A 25,322-nucleotide genomic window follows, 5' to 3' on the forward strand; every position below is an offset into this window, starting at 1 on the left:
AACAATGTTTATCAAGCTTTAACACTCCCCCGCACGTGCAGCCCAATAGCACATGGAATGATAAACACGATAGATAGCACCTATTTAGGGAATATAATAATGTTTTAAACACCACACAATAAAAGCTGGCAACTAGACTAGAACCTAGGACCTTCTGGTAACCAGCTTTGATACCATGTTAGATTACTACTTTACCTAATAGCTTAAGCTGTTAGGTTGGGCCAGCAATGTATATCATGCTTCAACACCCTCATCTTAAACGTGTTTTGTTGGACATTCTTGGACTCATAAAGGCTATAGTTGTCATGATCATCAAACTTGCATATACTATGTTGGAGTAGATGTGGCCCTTCTTAGAAGAAAACTTATTTTTCTAGTGCTGAATATTCTTTAGATCAATCTGTTGTTGGTATCAACTGTTGCAAGTGTTTTAAGAAAGGAACTAACATTACAGCTGTTCAACCTCGTCTTCAATCCTTTACTCGACTAGATTCTTGTTTTGAAGATCCAACTCATTTAGACCTGAATTTTTCTATTGCTCACTAGAAAGGTACCACTTGGTACTTAAAAGTCCTCAGTTACTTTTCCTATTACTAATTATGTTACTGTACACCATCGTTCGTTTATGTTGCCTTGGAGGCCTTGACTTCTTAACAGACATGGGAGTTACTATATCTCCTCCTCTTGGTAAGGAATTAGTTAAGTGTCATTGGTTGTACAGAGTAATTTTGATGGTTCCCTTGAACAAGTAAAAGCCTAGTTGGAGGCCAAAGGGTATCCCATATGTATGGTGTTGATTATTTTGGGACTCACTCTTCTGGCTCGGATGAATGTTTGGGTTTAATTTTCTTAGCTTTTATATCAGTTAGATGATTAAGAATGCTTTCTTGTATGGACCTGGAAGAAGTGTGTATGGAGCAGACTTAGGGTATGTTTCTTGGGCGAAAGTGGTAAAGTATGTGAGTTGCATAAGGCCATTTGTGGGCTTAAGTATATCCTTGTGCTTGATTTGATGATTTTAGTACAGTAGTTCCTTTTTTGTGTTTATACAACACTATTTTGATAAGTTTGTGTTTGTTAGAGAAGGAAACATGTAGTGCTTTTGGTGGTTTATGTTGATGATATCCTTATAATGGGAAGTCGCTTCCGAGGCATACACTGTGAAGTGGACTTTGGAAGCAGTTCCAAAGCAAGGAATTGGGCATCTTTCAGTGTTTCTTGGTATTGAAGTTGTTAGGAGTAACAATGGATTATTCTTGTCTCAACAAAAGCATACGCTAGACTTGCTAGATGGAATTGATATGTTGGGAGCTACACAAATTGGTACCTCTGTGGACTCAATTATACTGTTATCCGATGATGATGTACCAGATTTTAAAGCAAGCATCGGGCAGGAAATTGATTGGAAAACATGTTCTTTTGAGTCTAACTAGACTGGACATATGCTTCGCTCTGAGGGTGGCTAAAGTTAGTTTATGGAAAATTCCAAGCGGATGCTGTGTGTAGGGTCTGTTGGTATCTCGAAAGCCATCTTGGTAAAGAACTAGTGAACAATTGTAATAGGAGGTTTGATATTGTTAGGCACTGAGGAGTTTAGTGGAGATTAGGACATTCTAGTGAACATTGGATGGGCATTGTACATCTAGCAGTAGTAATGTTGTTACTAACCTTGTAGGTAATAAATTACAATTGTATGGTCTAGTGATAAAGCAAAATACAGAGTTGTGGCCCACCTTGTTAGTGAATTAATTTGTTGAAGTCACTTTTGTTAGAGATGGGATATCTGGTGACAAAGCTTGTGAGTATGTTTTTTGATAATTAGATTTCTATCTACATAATAGGCAATCCTGAGAGAACTAAGCACATTGAAGTTGACTATAATTTTGTGAGTAATGCTGTTTTGAAGAAGAATGTGTCTACTTTGCTTGTACCAAGTTGGGGTTGGTGATATTCATGCGATATTTATGTGCAAGCCAATTTTGAGAAAGGGTGTTTGGAATGTGTTTGGATTCTTTGGAATAGCAAGAATTTTTGTATGTGTTGGCCATTGTTTTATAGGCAAAGGATGCTGAACTCCTATAACTCCCTTTAGGTTTAGAAAATTCCATGGACCTCTTTTGACATTTGATTTCTAGGATATTTATATTGCTCCGCTGTTTTTAGTCAAGTGGCCGGTTAAATTTTTTTCAATATGTTGAATATTTTGTAATTTTGTCCTTGACTCACATGAAAATGGCATAAATACTATTCAAATATCCAGAAAACAGTGTGAACACTCCCCCCCCTCACGGTCCCACCCACACACACACACACACACACACACAAAAGAAACAAAAAAGTGCAAGCTCAATCACTGGGGATGAATTCCTTTCAAATATCCGAAAAGAAATAAATGTGTAATGACTTACAAAAAAGTGTAAGCTCCATGATTGGGTTGAATTTTTAGCCATTGTTATGCCAAATAGTTTTTGAATTTTACGTGGATGCTTGAAGGTAAATTGACAGATGGGGTATACGAGTCCAAGAAATCAAATGTCAAATGGTTTTTTTAAAACCTCAAGGGAGGTCTTTATCTTTTTGCCAAAACTCAGGGTGGTTAGTGTCTTTTGCTGTTGTTTTATTTGTTTAGGATTATCTGTCCTTATGAATATTTATTGAGGAGTACTGCCGGTTTGGGCGGTATGTTTTGTATGGTTGGGGAGCCATTCTCTTTTGTATGATATTCCTTTCTCTTTATTTTATTTTATTTTTCTCTCTCCTGTGCTACTTTCTATAACCCTTGTTTCTAATTCTTTGGTTAATTAGGTTGGGTTTTATAGGTTTATGGTAGATTAAAATTTAGGTCCTCAAGGTATAGGAATCATAACTTTTTTTCTGAGAAAAGGATTGGCTTTTATGTCTTTAGAAAATTGAAGTGTGTTGGTTTGGTTAGTGGCACCCAAGGTGGGGGGGGGTTGAATTGAGTGATTAAAACTTCTCCTTAATAATTAAAATAATCAATTATCAAGAAAATTTAGTGCACAGAAGTAAATAAACATTCATCTGAGCTAGCAAACAATCACAAAAACATGCCAAGATTTGTAGTGGTTTGGTCAACTTAACCTATGTCCATTCCCTGAGTGAAAACTTGAGATTTGTCATTACAAACATTTGTGTGAAGTGCAGTCTGACAACTTTGCCCAAAAATCAGTGTGTACACTAAAGCTACAAGACAAATACAAACTCTTATGGTATACAACCCAATCGGGCTAACTAGCCACAAGCGGCTTAAACGAGCCAAGCAACAACTTGGACACACTGTCCATGGACAAATTGATATAATATATAAAGACATATATGAAAGAATGATAATACTATAACTAAAGCATATATCTCAGCCCTTTTACTTAATCAACCCAAAAATGAGTTCTTTAAGAGCTTGGTTGATTTGGCATATTGAGAAAGATATAATAATATCTGATAAATGAGAAACTTCTTGTCAATCAAATAGCAGCTTGCAGCAGTCACAGGTGGGCTCTTCAAGGAGCACAAGCACATGAAAGCACTCAGTTTGGTACCATCCATATAGACTGTTGAAGTTTCTTTTGTTCTTTCAAATAAAATTCAGCAAGCTAACTCAGATGGTGCTCTGGTCGTGGCCCACAATTGAAGGTAAAGGAGATTCTAGTGATTGATTTGGGAATTTTTTTTCCTGGCGAGGAAGATCTGCTTGTTGGGTGCTTTGGTTGGTTGCTGCAGGTGTGAATACAATGGGCCAGCGTTTTAGCTGTGATTGGTAAGACTTGACTTATGGTTGTCTGATGGTTGGGCTGCTGGTGGTGGTTGATTGTTTGATGATGGTAGCAAGAAAGGATCGAGATGAGGGCCTGATACCAAATTGATGCAGGACCAATTGGCACAAGATAAGGACACAGGAAAATGGGAGAAAATAAGAGGAAAATAAATAGGAAATTAGGAGAGTGTGTGAATAATGAAGATAAAACTCCATTATGGCTGCATGCTCAATATTTCAATTTGCCTCGTCATGGTTACACAACAAGCCTTTATATAGGCCTTCTTCCAATACTAAATAAGTAAACAATTTCTAGGAATTAATATCAAATTCCAGCTAATGAAAAATAATAGTGAATCCCTAAAAATTAAACTACACATAAATGTAAAATCTTCAAATCAAGAATGACCCTGTATAACCATAAATGCCTTAGGTAATCTACTAGGTTATTAGCTTATAAAGTCCTATTATAAAAATGCTGCAACAATAAGAAATTTCCTAAAAATAATAACCAAAATAGATTGCCCAAAAGTCCTGAAAATGCCAAGCATTTTCATCTGGCCTTGAGGCTTGTATTGCATGTCTGTCAGATTCCTCAGGTTTTTGGATGATAACTCTTATGTGCATCCACCTCTGGTGGATGGTTTAGAGGGTGTTCTTATCTTTGAGGATGTTGGACAGGATAAGGAGAGAAGCAAGTGGAGGACCTGATCGAGCCTGGTATTTTGCTCATCCTACTTCTTTTGTGGGGCAATCTGATGAGGAGAATATAGGACTACTGCTGTTGACCATAATGGGTTTGTGGTTGTCCGAGCCAATAGGCAAAGAGACCCACATGGATGCTGGTAAAAGTAACACTAAGAAGCGAAATGGCAATAAGCCAACTTTAAGTGTTCTATTAATTATGATGGGAAGGGTTTGAAAAGGGGTTTCTGTAGATTTTTAGATAGCCTTTGTCGTATTTTTGCTTTGATTTTGTTTTAGTTTTCTTTCTTTATTGTTCTGTATTGAGGATTCATTGTCCTCTTCCAGTTGTGTTCTTATCTTTCTTAATATATCTTCTTTTATTGTGCAGAAAAACACAATGAAACTAATTTAATAGTTTCTGAAAAAAATTGCTTAAAATGTACAAAAAGAAGAAGACAACAAGTTGCCTGAATTATGTTTAGTTTTACAAATTTGGCTTTGGAAACGCTGCAGGCCGTGACATTGGGGTAAATCTTCCAATTTTATTGAATGCTATTGTTGCTGAACTTCCCCCTGATGGAAGCACAATGCTTCGTATTGGTATGACTAATCCACCCTTCATTCTCGAGCACTTAAAAGAGATAGCAGAAGTTCTGCGTCACCCTTGTGTATACTCCTTTCTACATGTACCAGTCCAATCTGGAAGTGACTCTGTATTGAGTGTAAGTGCCAATATTGCATAATTGTCTGTTCTTTTTTCTCAGAAGCTGGAACATTTTTTGTTTCCTTGGTGATAATATTGCTCTTTTTTTTCTTGATAATCAAATTATAAGCAGAGGTTGTAATAGCAACCCTGAATTTAATAGTGTTGACTTAATTGTTGTTGCTATTATCTCAGACCATGAACCGGGAATACACTGTGAGTGAGTTCAGGGCTGTGGTGGATACATTGACTGAACTTGTACCAGGGATGCAGATTGCAACTGATATAATATGTGGCTTCCCTGGTTAGTATGCAAACTCCTCAATCTCCTCATGACTATATCTCATGTTTCTGCTCCTTGATGTTTTATCATTCCAATTTGTTCTATTGTTGCAAGTGATGAAAAGGGTTTCCTAACTGCTGTTGAAATGGCAGATTTTTTTTTCATCCAATGTACAGAGCCCTCTGGATAGCAGCAAATACAAAAAATGATGAACTGTGTTCCACTGAGAATTTTGGAATTTAGAGTCACTTGAAATTATTTTGTTGGTTGGGAATAAAATAAATTTGGTTAAGTGTATGTTTATGCCTTTTGGATGAACTAAAGAGAAAAATTTTAGATTTGTTATAATTCAAGAAGTTTTGGAGCTATTAATAATGTATAAGTAGCGCAAATCATTTTGGTGGACAGAATATCCCTACAGTAACAACAAGGAGAAGAAGTTTTAAGTCACACCAGTTGGGTTTGACTATGTGAATCCCTTTCCTCCATTCCACACGTTATAAGGCAACATCCTCCAAAGGATAGAGTGCTGTCAAATATTTAGAGTTTGGTCCATGTGCGCATGGCGCATGTGTGCACGCATGGCCATCCATGCGTGTGTGCGTGCCATTATTCTAGGTATACCTTCCCCCTCATTCTGCCAATAACAAATGACCCTTCCTCACAGGTCTGTTATTTGGCCAAGGTTGCAAGTGCCCAAATGATCTTAATTGCCTCAAGTGCTCCACTTAAGCTTACTATGGATGAGTTCATGCCTTAATTATCTTTTAGAGATATACTGCTCCATCTTAGCATCCTCATTTATGCAACTTTTACCTTTTTTGTATGTTAATTCTTTGATGCTCAACATTTCCAGTCCTATAACTAACCTATAAATATCTCCTTTTTTAAAATTTTAGTGGCATTCTATGATCACAAAGCAACTAACCCTAATTGGTCGAATAGCCCCCCCCCCCCTCCTACTACTAGCATCAACTAGCTCCTCCTTGCCGGTCCTACATTGCAAGTGACCGAACCATATTAATTGCCCTTTTCTTATGTTGTGCAGGGGCTACAGTAAGCTTACTAAAAATGTGTTCAATTTCTACTTTTTTGATATATTGCTTCATAGCTGTTCAACACATTTTGATCAATATAGCATAGCTGGTCTTATAGTAGATCTGCAAAATTTTAATTTTAATTTTAGCAGTGTTCTACAAAAATTACATGGACAATTCTGGAATAAAAATGTTTTGCTTTTTCTCTCTCTCCCTCTTGCGAAATGTCCTTTATCCCCTTTGTGCATTGGTTGCTATGGAATTTCTTGCAGTAGTCGATGTTGAAACAATTGACCCAGATCAAAGGTAAATCTCTCGATCTGCAATTAGATAAGGTTGGGGAGATCACGTCCTTGCTTGTGATCGAGAACAATGTCTCTTGTAACAGGTGGGTTAGGTTTTTCCAGAGATGCTTTGTCTTGGTTCACTGATGGCATATCCATCTTCAGTCGCATGCGCTTCAATCTGTTCAATTTGGTATCACAAGGCTCTTGATGTCAATTAGATGGATAAAGGTGGGTAAGTATTTGGATTTAGGGTTGGGGAGGAAAGGGAAGAATTTTATTTTTTATTCCTAGGGGTGAGAAGACGGTGGTTGGTGAAGCTTTATGAGTGTTTTCTGTGAGACAGCTGAGGATTTTTGTAAGCATTATTGGGAATGCAGGTGCAGATGACTCTTCACAACACAGATCATGGAGTCGAGTGATGTTGGAAGGAAAAAATCGTGAAGGTGATGGCTGTGGTAGTCAAGTCCATTTTGTAAAGCAGGGTCTGAAGGTTGGGAAACAAGAGTTGTGTTGCTGTGGTGGAGATGAGTTGTAGCTAAGCTGAATGAACCTAGGGCCATCACGAATTGGTCGGATTCGATTGATAGGAGCGAGAAGGAAGCTAGAGTTCCTGATGGAGCAGAGATGATCTGAAAGGCAGCTAGGGTTGCGTTAGGCAGTGAAGAGAATTGTGCTAGGTTGCATGCTTCTCATTTTGGATCTGGGCCAGGTAATTGAAAAAGGAGGTATTTTATTTTTTACTAAATTGGGCCAATTATTTGAATGGGCCCAATGTTTAGGAAAGGTTGATTCGAGCTTCAGTTTGAATTCAAAGGGAAGCTCTCCTCATCTGGGTTTCCCACAAAAGTTTGTTAGTGATGATTCCGAAATTGGGGACCCAAGTACTGCCATGTTGTTTGCAGATAATGGACAGGCCCAAAATATCGCTCCTACATCTTGGGTACGAGGAAGATATACCCTTTGGTAACGGAATTTTTATTCAGCCCCCGGTTAATAGAAATATTATTTAGCCTCAGGTATTAGAAATATGAATAGAGCTGACCAAGAGTTGGAGGAAGCTCTGGATGCTAGATGATTAGATTCAAATCAAAATATTGGTGATAAAATTACACTTAGTTTTGAAGATGGAATGAAAAAGAATAAAAAAGAAGCCGGAGCTGGGGGAGAAATATAATGATTGCTGTCTTCATACTGATAAATAATTTGAAGGTAATAAGGTTTTTTCAAAAGCCAGCTTGTTTGGGTGCTGAAATGAAGGTGATATTTGAAGATAAGAGAAAAAATTCTGGTGAGTCAATGACAAAGTTATGAAGGAGAGATTCTATAGGAGAGTTCAGTATTGTGTAAGTAGCCCACATTAATAAGAATGTTGGAGGTTCTAATGTGACTAAAAAGATGAAGAGGTAAAGAAATGGGGGCTTTTTCAGATTCAGAAAGTGATGTCAATAGCGATTTTGATTGTTGTGAGAGGTTGTTGTAGGATGAGATTTGAGAACAATATGGGTATGTTTCTGATTCTTGCAAAGGAATAGAGGATTTAGCTTATGTTCATCCACCCTTGTTGGAAGCTATGAAGGGAGTTTCCATTTTTGATAATGATGGGTTGGTGGGTAAGTTTCAGCATAAGGATGAAATTTTGCCTACACCAATGGAGGAAATTTTGACGGAGGAGTTAGATGCTCAAAATCTTCTGGATTAAATGGATTTAAAGCTGAGTGATATTAGAGGAAATGAAGTGCGTTTGGATGGTGGCAAGAGCCAAAAGGTGAAAGGTGGGGAATGGGCAAATTTGAAGAGTTCGGTAAATTACGATGGAAAAGCTTTGAAAGGGGGGTTTTTTTGTTTAATTTTGTTTAGTTTTGTCTTCAGATCTTGTGTATTTTTTGCTTTCTTTTATTTTTATTTTTTTATTTTTTTGTTTTCTTCTTTTTGTATGGTGCACTCCTTGACCCCGCACATTGTACCTTCTTTTATTTCTATCTAATGTACTTTCTTTTGTTATTAAAAAAAAATAAAATTTAGTGCTGTTATACAGTTGTACATGTTTGGAAAATTTCTTCATCAACTCTACACATTACATCATTATGTAGCACTTGGTTTGGAGAATTAGGGCTGAAATGGAATCTAAATTTGTTAGAATGGCTAGGCTATCTTAGTAATTATGTGGTGTAAGTAGGGGTATTTTTGTCTTTCAAGTTTTTATTGTTAATATATAAGAGAGGAACAGAACTTGCTCTCTCCTTCTCTTTCTATCCCTCTCGCAAAACATAACTTCTCCCCCTCTCGTGCGTATGGTGCTATCAAGCCTGGTGCAGGCTATGATGACTAAGCGATATAGATAAAAGGAAAATCCTTTGATCTGGGTTTGTACAAGGACAAGGGGATCTCATCTTTGCTTGTGGTCGAGAACAAAGCCATTCGCAATAATGATTAAGGTTATCGTAAGAGTCTATATCGTGTTTAGTTGATGGGCTGTCGGATTTTGGTTAGATGGAGAGGGGTTTTCGGAGCATTTTCAATGGTATTACAAATTACTGGTTGTCGATCAGGTGAACGGAGGTAGGAAGGTTTCTAGAGTTAGGGTTGGGATGGAAACGTAAGAGATTTTGTGTTCATTCTTGGCAGCACAAAGGGAGATAGATGGTGAAGCTTTGTGTATGTTTTTTGCGAGCTAGCTAAGGAGTTACGGAAAGATTTTGGTGGTGTAGTTGCAGATGGTCATTGATGCATCAGATTGTGGAGTTGGTGCTGGAAGGCAATATAGTTGAAGGTGAGGGTCACAAGTGTCAAGTTCTACTTCGACATTGAGGTATGGTGTCCGAAAGGGAAGAGAGGTGTTGTAAGTGTGGTGGTGCGGTTTAGACAAAGAACTTTGGGCTTTTGAAGACAGCAGTCATCACTAACCAATTGGAATGTTTTGAGAAGGAAGCTAGAGTTCTCCCGCGGGGAGGGGGGGGGGGGGTATGCTCTTCTTAGAGGTTGCTAGGGCTGCATATGGGGGGTGGGGGAGAAGATGCAAAGAGGAATGGGCTAGGAGGTATGTTTCTAGTATTGGACCTGGCTCAACTGATTGAAAGGAAAGGTATCTCTTTTTTATATGAACTGGGCCATTTACTTGAGCAAGCCCAAGGCTTAGGTAAAAATGCGTTGGGCTCTACTGAGGAGTCTAAGGGAGGACCTCATTCTTTGGGATCCATACAGAAGGCTAATGGCAAGAGTCAGGATGCTGGTTGGGGAAATGGAGAACCAGGTCAGTGCGAGATGTCAAGAATGGGAAGACCTGGATTTCAGTCCTTAGAGCTCAGGAAACAAGCAGTGGGATGGAGGATGCTAGCCTCGCTCCCAGTCTCCAGCACTCCAAATTCGAATCAGGGCTGGACGAACTCTGGAACATACCCAGAATATTAATAGTTTGGAGTTAGAATTAGACAGTGGAGTTAAAAACATAATTAGCCTGGAACAGAATTCAAAAGGTGTGGCGGCAAGATGTAAAAGACCAGGAGCTGTTATGGGGAAGATTGATGATACCTTGTTTCTGAACTCTTGACATATTTGAAGGTAGTAAGGTGTATGCTCATCAGAAGGCAGCTTGCATGGGTGCTGAGATGAGGAAGGTTTTTGAAGATGAGAGAAAATTCTGGTGTGACAGGGACGAAGTTTTTAAGGAGAGATTCTAAAGAAGAACTTAGTAAAGTGGAAGACTCTCTTGTAAAGGAGGTTGAGTGTAGCAATGGGGAAAGAAAAGGAAGAAAGGTAAAGAAATGGGAGAATTTTTTCAGATTCAGGAAGTGATGATTTTAGTGAATATAACTGTGGTCAGGGGTTGTTGTTGGATGAGATTCGAAAACGATATAGGTACATTTCTGAATCTCGCAGTGAAGTAGGACCTGTTGGAAGGTTTGAAGGGAGTGTCTATTTTTGAAAATGATGGCTTTGCGAACAATTTACAGTGTAGGGATGAAATATTGCCTACTCTGGTGGTGGAAATTCCAAGGAGGATTTAGAAGTTCATGATCTTTTGGATAAGTTGGATTTAAAGTTGAGTGATATTGGAGGAAATGAAGTTCACTTGGATGGTGGCAAAATTCTTAAATTGAAGGGTTAAAGGGAATTAGCAAATTTGAAGAGCTCGCTAAATTAGGATGGAAACGGTCTGAAAAGGGGTTTCCTTGGTTAATTTTGTCTAGTTTCATGTTGTGATATTCTGTTTTTAGGTTTTTTGTCTTATATTTTTATGTTTTTTTTTTTTTGTTTGTTTGTTTTTGTTTTTTTTTTTTTTTTTTGGGACTCCTTGTCCCCGCATGATGTACCTTCTTTTTCCCTATCTAATATACTTTCTTTTATTGTCAAAAAATATAAGAGGGCAGACTTGGAGCTGAATGTAAGGCTCCCGGAAACTGTTGCCTCCTTTCACTAGCTTGCTTCTCCATTTTTTCTTTTCTTCTATTCATGTATTCTTCTCTCCATCTCTAACTTTCCATCATGATATCAGAGCGTTTTCTCTAGATCTGATTTAACTGAGTTGTTTTTCGGCACCGGTTTTTTGTTTTCTTTCTTATCTTTCACTAATCAGCTCTCCAATGTGATATTTTGGTTGGTTTGAGTCATATAGGGACACTTTTCATCTTGGCTTTGCTATGCCGCTTCCTTGGTAGGATGCTGTGTGTTCATGGTGATTTGGTAACGTGAAGTGATTCTGTGTCTGGTATACTACTGTTGCTGTATTGCTGCTCACTGGTTGGTTGTGGCATGATGATGCTGTCTTTTTGTGTAATTGATTGCCTGCAATCTTGTATCAGTTGCTGGTGGTTTTAATTGGTGTTCAATGACTTTGTTTCCTGTTCTTGCCAGAGCTCAGTTCTAGTTGCTGCCAGCCATCATACCTGTAGCTGCTGTGTTGTCTGGTTGTTTATCAAGTGCCTGTGGTGCTTGGTGTGGTCTGCGCACTTCTGCAGGATCAAGTGATTCCTTGTAGGATATTGCGACTTATGTTCCATGTCAGAGCAGCCTTCTTATAAGTTTTGAAGTTCTGCTCTGTGCTTGTGTGTACTGCCTGATATCGCATTGTTGCTGTGTTGTTCATTCCTGATACTGGCGTGAGCTTATTGTAGAGAGAGCTTTGATTGATACTGTTTACATACAGAGCACAACTGTCAAATTGGTTGGATCCTCCAACTACCTATTGTGATCTTAGGCAGTTTGTGTGTATGTTAAGGTGAAAGAGAAGTCCAAGTATTTTTTGCATTCTCCTCCATCTCCAGGCACAGAAGATTGTGAAGATTGGATTTTCAATGACATGTTGCTTGACAATCTTGATAGTCAATCTTGAGAGAATCTCTTGCCCGTAAAGATTCAAGATCTCCATTCCAATCAAATTCCTATAAACAGCAACAAAGTCACACCTTGACAGCCTTCCAACATCATTTTCCTTCCCTAAACCAACAAAATAAATTCAGACACCCAAACTTCGCCAAGAACTCCAAATAGTCTACTCCACTGATCCCAAGCAAAGCACTGCTGAAACAAATGGATAACATTCTCTGAACTACCCCTACACTGAAAACATACCTTTGGAGACAAAGTTTTAGAAGGCCTCCTACTTTACTGCTGATTGTCTTTACTCTTTGATCGGCCACCCACGAAGCAAATGGTTTTATCTTAGAAGGGACTTTAGCCTCCCATATGCACCGATGAGCGGAAAAAGGACATGCATGAGTAGTCCCCTTGAAGGGTCCAAAACCCATTTCCCACCATCTCTCCTACCAGCAGAGAAGAAACCTATTTCTTTATAAAATTTTAAATCCTCAGAAAAGGAGTTTCTGTATGGAATTAAAAGGAAATCACATCATTATGAAGATTAGATGGTACAGATGAGCGAAGAATGCAACAATGCAAAATCTCCTACCCAAACATCCTCCCAAAATTGAATACAATTACTTCTTCTTAATTTAAACTTTGCAAAAAGAATCCAAGGACTCTTAGAGGAACATCTGAGACAGAGACCCAAGCTAGCATCCATCCATTCACTAGAAAAGTAAACTTTGGACTTTGTGCAAAAGGGTGTTTACTGCCAAAAAAATAACCACAACCATCTGCCCAAAAGAAAAATGTTTTTAGACATCAAATTATTGAGAACCAACCCCCCCGTCTCCTCCAACTTACATACAACTACTTGTCTGACCAAATGATCCCTCCTCCCTTGATGAAAATCTCTTATAATCCTCTAAACTTTTGTGTCACTCCTTGTGGAATCCTAAATAAAGACAAAAAATACAAAGGAATCTGGACAACCTAACAGGTACAAGGGTGACAGGGCCACCTAAAGAAAATAAAACACGTTCCACCATCCAACACTTATCTACCTCAGTAACCACAAATTTCTAGAATGCTAAAGAGTAAGACTTCCCTTCCCAAAGGACTTCTAAAGTCAAAGGTGATGTGAGACTAGGAGGCTTATCCTCTTTGTTGATGAAAATGGGAACATCATGGTTGACCCAAGGCTCTCATACCGAGTTGAAATTGGGTGCTCAACTTGCACATGGACTAGGATTTGTCCTTGGATTATTCTTTGACGTTGTTTAATATTGGGTTATTTTCTAATTTTTTATTAGATTATTTTTCAAAAAATCTAGGAATTTGGAATGAGATCACGTTTTGGTCCTTGGAGGGTTTATGTTGGAATATAGTGATACAACAACATTAAAACCAAGCCTCAAGTCCCACTAGGTGGGGTCGGCTATATGAATCCTTTTCTACTAATTTATGTGATCATGGCCATTTCTTTTGACAGATTCAAGGCTATTAAATCCTTACTATCTCCTTCCATGTTATTTTTGGTCTACCACTACCCTTTCTACTGCCCTCCAAAGTAACTAACTCACTTTTTCTCACGGGCACACTATGTGGCTTACGTTGAAAGTGTCCATATTATCTGAGTCGTCCCTCCCTTATCTTCTATAGGAGCTACACCTAACTTACTGCGAATCTATTCATTCCTTAATTTATCTTTTGGTGTTATACCACTCATCCATCCAAGCATTCTCATCTCGATAACTTTTACTTTTTGGATATTTTGTTTCTTCGTAGTTTAACATTTTGATCCAGATAGCATAGCTGGCCTTATAGCCGTCCTATAAAACTTCCCTTTTAATTTTAAGGGTATTCCACGATCACAAAGCACACTTGAAGCACTTCTCCATTTTACCGAACCTGCTTTAACTCTATGCATTGCATCATCTTTAATTTATCCTTCAACTTGCATAATAGATCCAAGGTATCGAAATTTACAAGTGCTATTTATTTCTTCATCATCAAGTTAAACTGTCTCCAATATTCCTCCTACCATTACTGAAATTACATTTCATATATTCTGTCTTATTTCTACTTATCCTAAAGCCTCTAGATTCCAAAAGTTTTCTTCATATTTCTGGTTCAACCTCTACTCCAACCCTAGTTTCATCAATTAATACAATATCATCTGCAAACAACATAAACCATGGAACCTCATTTTGAATACTCTTAGTTAGTTGTTCCATCACTAAAGCTTGATAAGGGCTCAAAGCAGATCCTTGATGTACACCTATGGTGATTGGAAATTCTCTAGTTTCTCCATCTATAGCGTCCTTACACTAGTCATTGCTCCATTGTACAAGGAATATAGTGATAATTTTTTATGTGTTTTTTGGTCTTTTTAAATAAATATATTTTTGTTCTAAATTTATAGATGGAGATGAGAAGAAGAGAAGAAGAGAAAAACGAAGAAAAGAAACGAAAAACAAAAAAAAAAGTGGCAGTTTTCCTGGAGAATACTGTAGGTCAAGGTTTTCTCTTTTCATCTATTAATAATAAAAGACTTAAAAGGAAAAAAATACCCCCACTCACACAACCTAATTACTAAAATAACATAGTCTCTTTTAACACTCCCCTTCAAGTTGAAGGTGCGTAAACTCAACTAGTTACAACCCTTAGACAAGGAGGGCTCAAATGAAGATTTTGTGAAAAACATCGCCCAAATCCACATATTTCACATAAGGAGTTCTCATGACCTTCTACTCAACATCCTTCATAGAATGACTAAACTGTAATGGGTTTTGTCCCCTCATGATACACGACTATGTTTGGTACGCAGGAATGCAATGGGATAAGAATGGAATGAATTGGAGAATGGAATGGAATGGGGAGTGGAATGGAATTACCATTCACATTCCACTGTTTGGAAACATACATAGAATCACACTAGAATGACGTTATGATAGTGATTTTTAGGTTGCTTTTGGATAATGGGACAAATTTGAACGTGTCACAAACAATTTTCCGAGAAAGAGAAAATAAAAACAAAAAAGAGAAAATGATGGTTCTTCCACCTCTAGCTTCTCGATCCTCTCCTCCATCTCACCTAATATGAGCCAAGCTGCCTCTGAGTCCAACTCCAAGTTGCGGATTTGGAAGCTCAAGGGAAGCCCTGTGCTGAACCGTTGGTCCCGGGCTTGGTCCATTCGCTCTGGTTGGAAACTGGACCTTCCAATTCTTCAGACCCCGATGAAGGTGATGGACCCCCCCGATTGTTGCAGAGGAGAGAGTGTTGTTTTTCTCTTCAGTGGAGGTGGGAAATAATGGTGAAAACGACATGGAAGTGTTGGTGAAGTCGATTTACATGGTGTTTGATGGCGCTAGGTGGACCGCAGAGCACTTTATCAATGTGATTTTGGGATAGTTTGAGCACTGTCTGGTTGACTGTGGCTGCCCTGTGAACACCAACACTTCCTGAGTTCCAAAACCCTACACAAGTCAGTTGCTGAATCACTCAAATTGATTGAATTCTGCAGCATTAATAGAGCTCGAAACAGCAAAGAAAAGCCCTAATTTCTCACTGCACCCGAAATGCACTGCTTCCAACCAAAGTTCCTAGAAACTCATCTATGCGAAGAGAAGCTGAAAAGAGAGGAGAAAGGGAAGGGACAAAGTGTAGAGAGAGTAGAGAGAGAGAGAGAGAGAGTGAGGGGAGTATCAAGGAGAGTTAGGGATGAGAGAAGATGAGGGGAGTATCGGGGAGAGTTGGGGAGGAAGATGGGGGTGATCCCTACTTTAGGTTAGAATCACCTTTCCTCCCATTTTATAATGGAATCCCTATTCTCACTTTTAGCATTCCCACTTTGAAAAATATAACCAAACATGGGAATGGAAATAAAATGTTGGAATGGGCATTCCATTCCATTCCATCATAAAAAACACTAAATTGTTAGCAATATGAATGGTGGTTGGATTATCACAAAAAATATCTATTGGCTTTGTTGCTAAGAATTCCATCTCTGACATAAGAGACTTCAGCAACATAAGCTCACTCAATGTATGAGCCTAAGCTCAGTATTATGCATTTGCACTATATAGTAGTTTGTTTCTCAATATGCCACGTAACAAGATTACCTCCCACAGATATATAGTATCCTGTAGTAGACCTTCAATTGTCAACAGAGCCAACCCAATGTGCATCAAGGTATCCCATGATGTCACGATTTCTATTACATTTATCAAACCCCTACCAAGAGAGCCTCTAAGATATCACAAAATCCTACAAACAGTGTACCAGTGTGGTTGTTTGGGATTCCATAAACTAACTCACCACCACTGCAACAAACGATATGTTAGGACTAGTGATAGTTAGACATATCAACTTGCCAACCAACTGCCTATATAAACAATTGTTTTTAAAGCCTGCCTAGACAACTTCACGTTGGGATCCACAATAGTATTAATTGGTTTAGCTCCCAACAAACCAATCTCACTTAGCAACTCACAAGTATTGTTTTGCCGAGATTGATTCAACCCTTTTGTATACTACACAATCTCAATACTAAGAAAGTAATGCAGACTACCCAAATCCTTAATTTCAAATTTTACTTGAAGCATTGCTTGACATTTGCAATTCTAATTTGGTTAGTGCCCACAATGATGATGTCACAACATACACTACTAGAAGTACTAAACCTATCTCCTTTTTGCAAACAAAGTTTGATGATTTGAATAGCACTGGGTAAAGCCAAATGTAGAGACCACCACGCCAAAAATTTTAAACCAAGCTTGAGACCATAATAGCCTTGGGCAATCTTTGTGCTTTGTCATCCTCCCCTGAGCAAATTACCAAGGAGTTTGCTCCATGTGTACCTCTTTGTGCAAATATCCATAAAAGAAGGCAGGATTTAGGTCCAGTTGGTATAAAGGCCAATCAAAATTAACTGCTGAGATCAATAGACGAATAGAATCAGCTACTGACTAGGAGGAACATCCACCAAGTCCCATGTCCCTTTGATGGTCAAGGCATCTATTTCTGCATCCATTGCATGCCTCCACCTAGGGTTATCAAGCGTTTTAGTATGCGAGGAAGGGGTAGAAATAGAGGAATAGACAATGCAAAAGAACTCATAGAACTAGTAAGGTTAAGAGCTGAAACATAATGAGCAATAGGATAAGCAAGGACTGGTAAGAACATGTTCAAAATAGGCAAACCTATGTCTCATTGGGATGGATATCTAGAACCAACAATTAAAATATTGATGGCAGAAGAGGCGGATGCATGGTGGTAGTGATGTTTGTGTTTGCTTTACGTCATTCATTAACCATCAATTGTTTCTGTAGTTCAATTACTTGGTGAATTTGGTAGAGTAGTAAGAAATTTCTTTGGTGGTAAGGCGTGGAACATGAGAATCAACACAAGAGGGGCGACCATAAATCATTAAAAGGCTTAAAATAGATTCATCCAAGGAGGACCCAGCACTGCAGAAATAAAGTGTCCCCTCAGAAAAGGCGATATTGACACCAACATATTTCTTTTGAGTGTGGGGATCATAACATTTATATGCCTTTTGAGTTCTTGAGTACCTGAAAAGGACACATTTATTAGCATGAGGGGGGAACTTGCCATGACTGGTATGTGGAACACAAGGTCTTAAATTTTGATTTTGACTCAAATTTTCGAAGCTCTGAAAGTACGGAAATTTCGATTTCGATTTGAAAAAATAACAGGAATTAGTAATAAAGCATGGAATTCTTTGTGAAACTTTTGAAATGGTTAACAAACATAATAATATAAGTTTTAGGACTAATATATTACAAATTAAGTTCATCTATGTTTTGTATGAGGTGGAAAAGTTGTAAAATAGTATGTGTATCAAACATATTTGTAAGATAATGTACATTAAATATATTCAGTTAATACAAATGAAATTCATAAATCATTTAAATATTATTTATTATACAAATAGTGATAATTTAGACATGAGTGGTTAAATAAAATGTTACTGTACATTTGTTTTTTCATATAATTTTAAAAGCACTCATAATAATCTTTTGTTTCGATAAAATAAAGATAGAAATTTCACTTCACTCCTAAATTTCTCATTTGAATTCTGACGAAATTTCATCGTATAGTTTAAATTTCGACAAGTTTCACTAAAATTTCGAGATTTTGATAAATTTCGGATGATTCGTTGAGATTTCGATGGAAATTATGCAATACAGAAATCGACTGCCATTTCGATTTTGAGGGTGACGGAAATCGGGAATTTTGACGGAAATTTCATGGAAATTTAAGACCATGGTTGAACATGAGCAAACATGTGCACCCAAAGAGACGAGGCACAACGGAGAACATGGATATTTCTAGGTACACGATAGAGAAGGGAATTTGTTCCTCTAGAACATTGGAGGGCATCCTAGTAAGAAAAAATAGGCTGCAAGAAGAGCATCAGTCCAAAAGGTCCTAGGAACATGCATATGATGGAATAGAGACTCTGCTATGTAAAGTAAATGTCTAGTTTTTAGATCATCTGCCCCATTTGTTGAGGGGTATGTAAACAAGATGTTTGATGAATAATCCCTTTGGCTAAGTAGAAAGACTAAAGCTCGTTTTGAAGAAAATCAAATTGCATTATCAAATTGAAAAACTTGAATTCCAATGCGATAATATTGATGACTAGTCGAATTCTTGACTTTGCCTGGACCCAAATATCTGAATAAATAAGAGAAAACGGTGATTTACTACGAGACTTGACTCTAGGTGGAAAACATGTCTTAATATGCTTTCCCAACTGACATGCAGAACACTCGGAATGAGAAATAGACTTAGGGGTTTGTTTGCGCTTAATAGCCTCTAAATAGAGACTAAACTTTTAGTGCTCCCTACATTCTTTGAACCAGCACTGTTTGTTTGAGCTCTAAATAGGATCTGAATGTGCTCCGGCCAAACTAGCATATGTTCCCTTGCTGATTCAGTCAGAACCATATCTCATTATCTTTTCTTACACATTTGCCCCAGACAAAATAAAAAAATGACTCACAAATGCCCCCTTTCCTCTCTTCTCTCTTCTCCTCTGTGCACACCAGCCACAGCCTGTTTCCCTTTGTCACAGTAACTCAGTTGCAGCACCTTTCCTTCACTGGATGTGCTTTCATCTCCCGCCCCTGCTGCCTCCGACCAGATCCATCGGAGATCATCAACGCATCCCGATCTGTGGCCTCCCATCATGCTCCCACCATACCAACACCAGATCAATAGCCTCCCACTGAAGCCTCCGCCACTGCCTCCCCACCACAACCTCTACCATAGCCTCTGCCTCTATTTCCCACCACAACCTCCGCCATTGCGTCCCGCCATGGCCTTTGCCACCACCTGCCATTATACTCCCGCCACTCCTCCGCCACAGTCTCCCATGGAAGATGGTTGATGCACAAGATGTGGTGCAAACCCAGGAGGTTGAATTTAGATCTGAAATTTAGAGAGATGTTAGTTCAAACTTGACAAGTCAGATTTGCATTCTTGTGTATATATATATATAATTTTTATTTTTTATAAAATGAAATACATATTTTTGAAGTTTAAAATTTACCAAACAAGCTATACATTTTAGCTTTTGGGGATTCAATCAAATTCTAAATCGGTTTGCAAAAATTTTAATTCAGCATTCAGCGCTTAATGCTTATTTTTTTCAAATGACCCCTTCAACATGGGGAAGGCTTGTTTTAATTTTGGAAAGGAATGGATGACTCAAACAAGCATGCCATTGATCCAGTGAAACTCCACGAGTAAAAATTGAGGAAGCTGCATGGCAAGAATTGGATCCACCACCGAAATAGTACTGGCCATCCCTTCTCAAGCCCTCCACCAATTCTCATATTTGTAAGATACTGAATAACACAATGAGAAGGAAAGAATGTTTTAGAATAGTTAACGGGATTTAGTTATTTGACTAACTAATTGGAAGTTCAAGGCAAATTTAGGCATATATAACATAGAGGGGAGAGGAATAGAAGGAATGGGAAAATATTGCCACAACCAGAAATTGGCGTAACCAAACTGTCAGCAAGAGTAACCTTGTAGTGTAAAATAGTTGGCGTAAACAACTAGATTAGAATACTGAGTTTGGTGTTGAACCATGCAAAACATGATTGTTATACTCTTCTTGTGATACATACGGTAGATGATGTACTCAACTCCCTAGTGGAGTGGCTAGGTGCATTTGGAGTGGCAATGGTAGAATCAACCTTGGCAAGAGACTTATTTGCGCAAGTTGGTTTCTCAAGGAGATCCCAACAACGATCAATAGTATAGGCAAATGCCAGAATTGCCATAGCAAACTTCTTGTCCTGAATTCCTAGTACACCACCATTGCCACCACTGCAATCCAAACCGCCTCTTCATCCTCTAAAATTTCCCATACTGTTAGAGGCAGTAAGGATGGCTAATTATCATGGGAAGAAGGTTAAGAAGAAGACAGGCAGCACATATTAGCACAAAACAACACTTCGGAACCTCAAAAAGTCCAGAATTTACAGCATTTCAGAACTTCAAGAGGCGGCCATGACCACAGAACTGAGATTGCAACAATGAAGAATCACATAACCACAAAAAACAGGGTAGACCACAAAAAAGCGATGCAGGCTCCGAAAAAACATCCTGGCAGCAGCTACATGCATTATCGCTAGCAGCAACGGAAGCCAGTGCTGGCAAGAAGAGTTATTGAACTCCAATCAATACCAACCAGATATTGATACAAGATTGCAAGCAATCAATCATGAACACAGGCAGCATCAAAATAACATCTTCAACCATCCCGTGAACAGAAGAACAGCAGCAGTATGCGAAAAACAGAGTAACTGCACATCAGCAGACCAGCATAAGCACATGCAGCATCCTCCCAAGGATGCTGCACAGCCTAATGGTGATGAAAATGTCCTCAAACAACTCTCAAACCAACCAGAAAATCAGCTTTGAGAACTGGTTAGGGGATTATAAGAGAGAAAAAATAAAGTGTCTAAAACAACTCAAATAAATCCGATTTAGAGGAGTCAAAACCATGCTGTAAAGTTAGAGTTGGATGTGAGAAGAAGATAAGAATGGAAGAAAAAAGAAGACAAAAAGAAAATAAAAAAAGAGGTGGCAGTTTTCCTGATGCATACGTTCAACTCCAGGTCTGGCCTCCTATATATTAATAATAAAGAAGACTCGAGGACAAGAAAGTAACCCACTCACACAACCTAACTACTAAAATAACATATTTTCTTCTAACATATTTAATTATAATTTTTTTATGGAAAAATAAATTCGTTAATATAAGGGGAGAAATTACATAGAAAGGAGGATAAGATATTCTCCTAAAAACAAGCAAAAGCAAAAAAAAAAAATGCAATTACATTTGAGCCTCTTTCCAATCCATTGAAGATCTGATAACAAAATTCCTTAGAAGAAACACAGAGTGTGAGCCCAAAAAGAAGTCAAGAAAGTTTTCTATCCCCCCCAAAAAAATGAAAGGAATTTGCTTTGCAATTGAAAATCCCTTCGCGTTCCTTTCGATTCACAAGGTCCATAAAATGCCAAAAACTGCACATTTCCATAAAACTATTCCCCTGTTACTCCTCCCAAAGCCTTTGTACGGTACCAATAAGAGAAAAAAAAAAATCAGGAAAACATCAATTGTCTGGCTTTAGGGAAACACCAAAATCTCAAAAAAAAAAAAAAAAAAAAAAAAAAAAAAAGAGAAAAGAAAAAAAAGAGAGAACAAAATTCTAAAGTTGTTTAGCCACCTGACAATGGGCAAATAAATGATTGCTAGTCTCACTTGCTTCTAAGCACATAAAAAAAATATCCGAAAATATGGCCCTGTGAGGCCTCCTCATTTGCACTAGTTAAAGGTTATTTTAGTCTTTTAGTATTATTATTGAGTGTGTTAGTATGTTAATTAGAAAGAGTTAGTAAGAATATTATGGTCAATAGAATGTATTTGATTTGTATTATGAATAGAGGGAGAGACCTATCTTCAAGTTTGGTCATTCATTTAATCCAACCTAAACCCTAACACACATAATTGTCGCTGAAAAACACTTACTTGTTGCTACCTTTCTCACATTCACCTCCACCCTTCATTATTTCACAAAACCAACCAAATAGCCTAAAACAAAACCGTCCAAAGACTAACCCTACAAAGCTCCATCGCTTGAATGTGCCACGTGGGCCCCCACACGCTGGCAGATTCCTGGTAGTCTTGACCCCACGCGCCGGCGCGTGAGAGAGATTCCGGTCACCTTTTTCTAATTTTTCCTCCACCATAATTTGATTCCTTCCCTAGACCATATTATCAAGCTGTTGGGCATATTTTTTGCTCAAAGATTCAACCTTTTTCAACCATGCTCTCGTGGTAATCCCTTAATTGTTGTTCGGTGTTTGTAAAGGCTCTTTTGTAAGTTCTTGGAGTAGTGGCAGTGTTTGTAAATTGAGTTGTGAGGCTGGGGCAGTGTATATCAGTTGGTAAGTGACTCACATCATCCATGGTTGTTTTGGTGCTTCACATTGTTTGTGGTTGTCTCAATCAGTTTTGATTATTCTCTTTGTATGATACTGGTGTGGCTGCTGGTTTGTGGGTGTGGGGATGGAGTCTATGAATCCCAAAAACATGTTTCCTTCATCGTTGCCACAGAAAACAATTCAAAAGTTGGATAGAAAGAATTATGTTCAATGGTCTAAGGTTGTTCGGGTTTATTTAGTAGGATTAAGAAAATTTGACCTGTTGCTCCAATATGATCCTTCTAACGAGAAGAGGAAACAAGTATGGATTCAGGAAGATGCATTGATTGTTTCCATCTTTTAGAATTCAATGAAGCCCTAGATTGCACAGATGTGTGTGCATCTAGATACGGGCCAGGAGATTTGTGGGTTATGCCAAGCTTTTATACTTAAGTAACATTGCATGTATGTATGATTTATCTTTGGAGTACTTCCAATTACAACAAGGAGACAAGAGTATTGCAGATTATTTTGGAAAATGAAACGTATTCATGAGGAGTTAAATGCCGTGCAACCTATAACTGCTGGCGTTCGTGAGATACAGAAGCAGAGGGAGCAGATGACAATTCTTCGGGTTCTCGATGACCTAAAACCTGAGTTTGAGGCAGTTTGTTCTCAGATACTTAGTAGTAAAGAGTTGTCATCATTTGACGATGTTTATTCTCGCATCATTCGTGCTTCCTTTGGCACACATTCTCCTACTCTTGCATCTGGTTCTGAGAGGACGGCTTGTGCCAAACAGGGTGATTCTTGTTCTCTAGCAAACAACCGTAGAAGTTATCGAGGTGGTCCCAGTGGTCGTGGTGGTAGAGATGGACAAGTTAAAGGCACTTCTCACAAGTGTAGTCATTGTGGATGAGGTAATCATGCTATTGAGTAATGTTAGGATCTCTATGGTAGACCTTCACATGTTGCCAATGCAGCTACCACCGATTCCACACCTCTAGGGTCAGCTAATATAGGCACCACCAACTCTACATCTTTGGGGCCAAGTAGGGGAAAATGAACTGTTTCTATGTCATAGGAAGAGTATTCCAAGATCCAACAGTATCAAGGGTCACAAAAGCTTTTCTTTCCATTGCATCTCTTGCATAAACAGGTACTCCCACAGCATGATTGTCATCCAGTACTTCGTCCTAGTCCTTGGGTTATAGACTCAGCTGCCACTGATCATATCACGGGTACGCCTAGTTTTTTCTCTACTCTTTAGTTTCCTATAAATTTACCTTGTATTACTCTTGTTGATGGATCCACCACTACCATAAGGGGAATTTGGACTATAAATCTCACTTCTTCTATTTCTCTTCCTTCAATTTTATATATTCCCAAGTTTCTTTTCAATCATATATTCGTTAGCAAGATTACTAAATCCATGAATTGTTCAACAATATTCTTCCTTGATTCTATGGTTAATTAGGATTTGAAGATGAGGAAGACGATTGGCGGAGGGCGTGAAGCTAGTGGGCTTTATCACTTTGAGCCGCTATCTCCTTCTACCGCTTGTGTTGCTACTGCCACACCTCTCCAAATTCATTGTCACCTTTGGTTATCCTTCATTGGAAAAGTTGAGACGTTCAGTTGTTGATTTAAGTTTTGTGTCTAGTCTTGATTGCGAATCTTGTTAGTTGGGAAAGAATCATCGTGTCCCTTTTACTTTTCGAGTCAGTAAACAAGCTGCAAGCCCTTTCATGTTAGTCCATTTTGATGTTTGCGGTCCTAGTAGAGTTGTGTCCAAGTTGGGTTCCTGATACTTTATAATCTTTGTGGATGATTATTTAAGGATGACTTTGCTATATTTAATAAAAATAGTTTTGTATTTCATATATTTTGTGCCTTTTGTTCTAAAATAAAGACTCAATTTGGTTTGGCAGGTCAAATACTTTAGAGTGATAATGCTAAAGAGTTTTTCAATGCACAATTCACTACTTATATATTTTAGTTTGGTATTGTTCACCAATTATCCCGTGCCCACATCCCTCAACAAAATGGGATGGCAGAGAGGAAAAATAGACATCCTTGAAATCATTCGCACCTATCTTTATCAAATGCATGCAACTAAAGTGTTTTGGAGTGATGTTGTACTTATTGCTTTGCTATCTGATCAACAAGTTGCCATCCTCTGTTCTTAGTGGTAAAATTCCCTACTCCATTCTCTTTCCTAGTTCATCGTTATTTTCCTTACCTCGTATATTTAGGTGTGTCCTTTGTTCATCAACTAACTCCTACAATGGATAAGTTGGATCCTCGTGCTATAAAATGTGTTCTTTTAGGCTACTCAAAAGGGATGTTGTTATAGTTCTACGCTGCATCACTTCTTTGTTTTTGCACCTTCTTTGGGTCTACACCTTACTACACCCAGTCCCTGAGTGCTTCTAATCTTAATGAGTCTCTTTCTCTGCCTAATCTTCCAGATTTTGGTTTGTTGCCCTTGCCCAATCAACCATCTATGTCTCCATGTAGTTTGAGCCCTCATAATCTCGATCATCCTAATTTGCAGGTGTATTCACAACGGCAACTCCAAGGAAGAGAGTCCCTTTAGCTTCTGCTGCCAAGCTTTTGGTTTCCTTGTTTGATGATCATATTTCCCATGATGTTGATCTTCTTATTGCTATTCGGAAAGGTAAATGCACATGTACCCAATATCCCATTTCTAATTATGTTTTCTATGACTTCTTATCACCCTATTATTATTGTTTTGTTATTGCTCTATCATTTGGTGCC

At 38.3% G+C, this 25,322-nt stretch overlaps 1 protein-coding gene across 2 annotated transcripts in view; it reads left to right on the top strand.

Moving 5' to 3' along the window:
• Positions 1–25,322, top strand: part of LOC131161488 (uncharacterized) — an 88,826-nt gene that overhangs the window by 37,599 nt on the left and 25,905 nt on the right. For both annotated transcript variants that reach the window (XM_058117287.1, XM_058117288.1), the window contains exons 7-8: positions 4,973–5,181; positions 5,358–5,466. In XM_058117287.1, the coding sequence (XP_057973270.1) occupies positions 4,973–5,181; positions 5,358–5,466 (318 nt within the window). The remainder of the gene's footprint in view (positions 1–4,972; positions 5,182–5,357; positions 5,467–25,322) is intronic.

Source organism: Malania oleifera, chromosome 8 (assembly GCF_029873635.1).
Source record: "Malania oleifera isolate guangnan ecotype guangnan chromosome 8, ASM2987363v1, whole genome shotgun sequence".
Classification (NCBI taxonomy): domain Eukaryota; kingdom Viridiplantae; phylum Streptophyta; class Magnoliopsida; order Santalales; family Ximeniaceae; genus Malania; species Malania oleifera.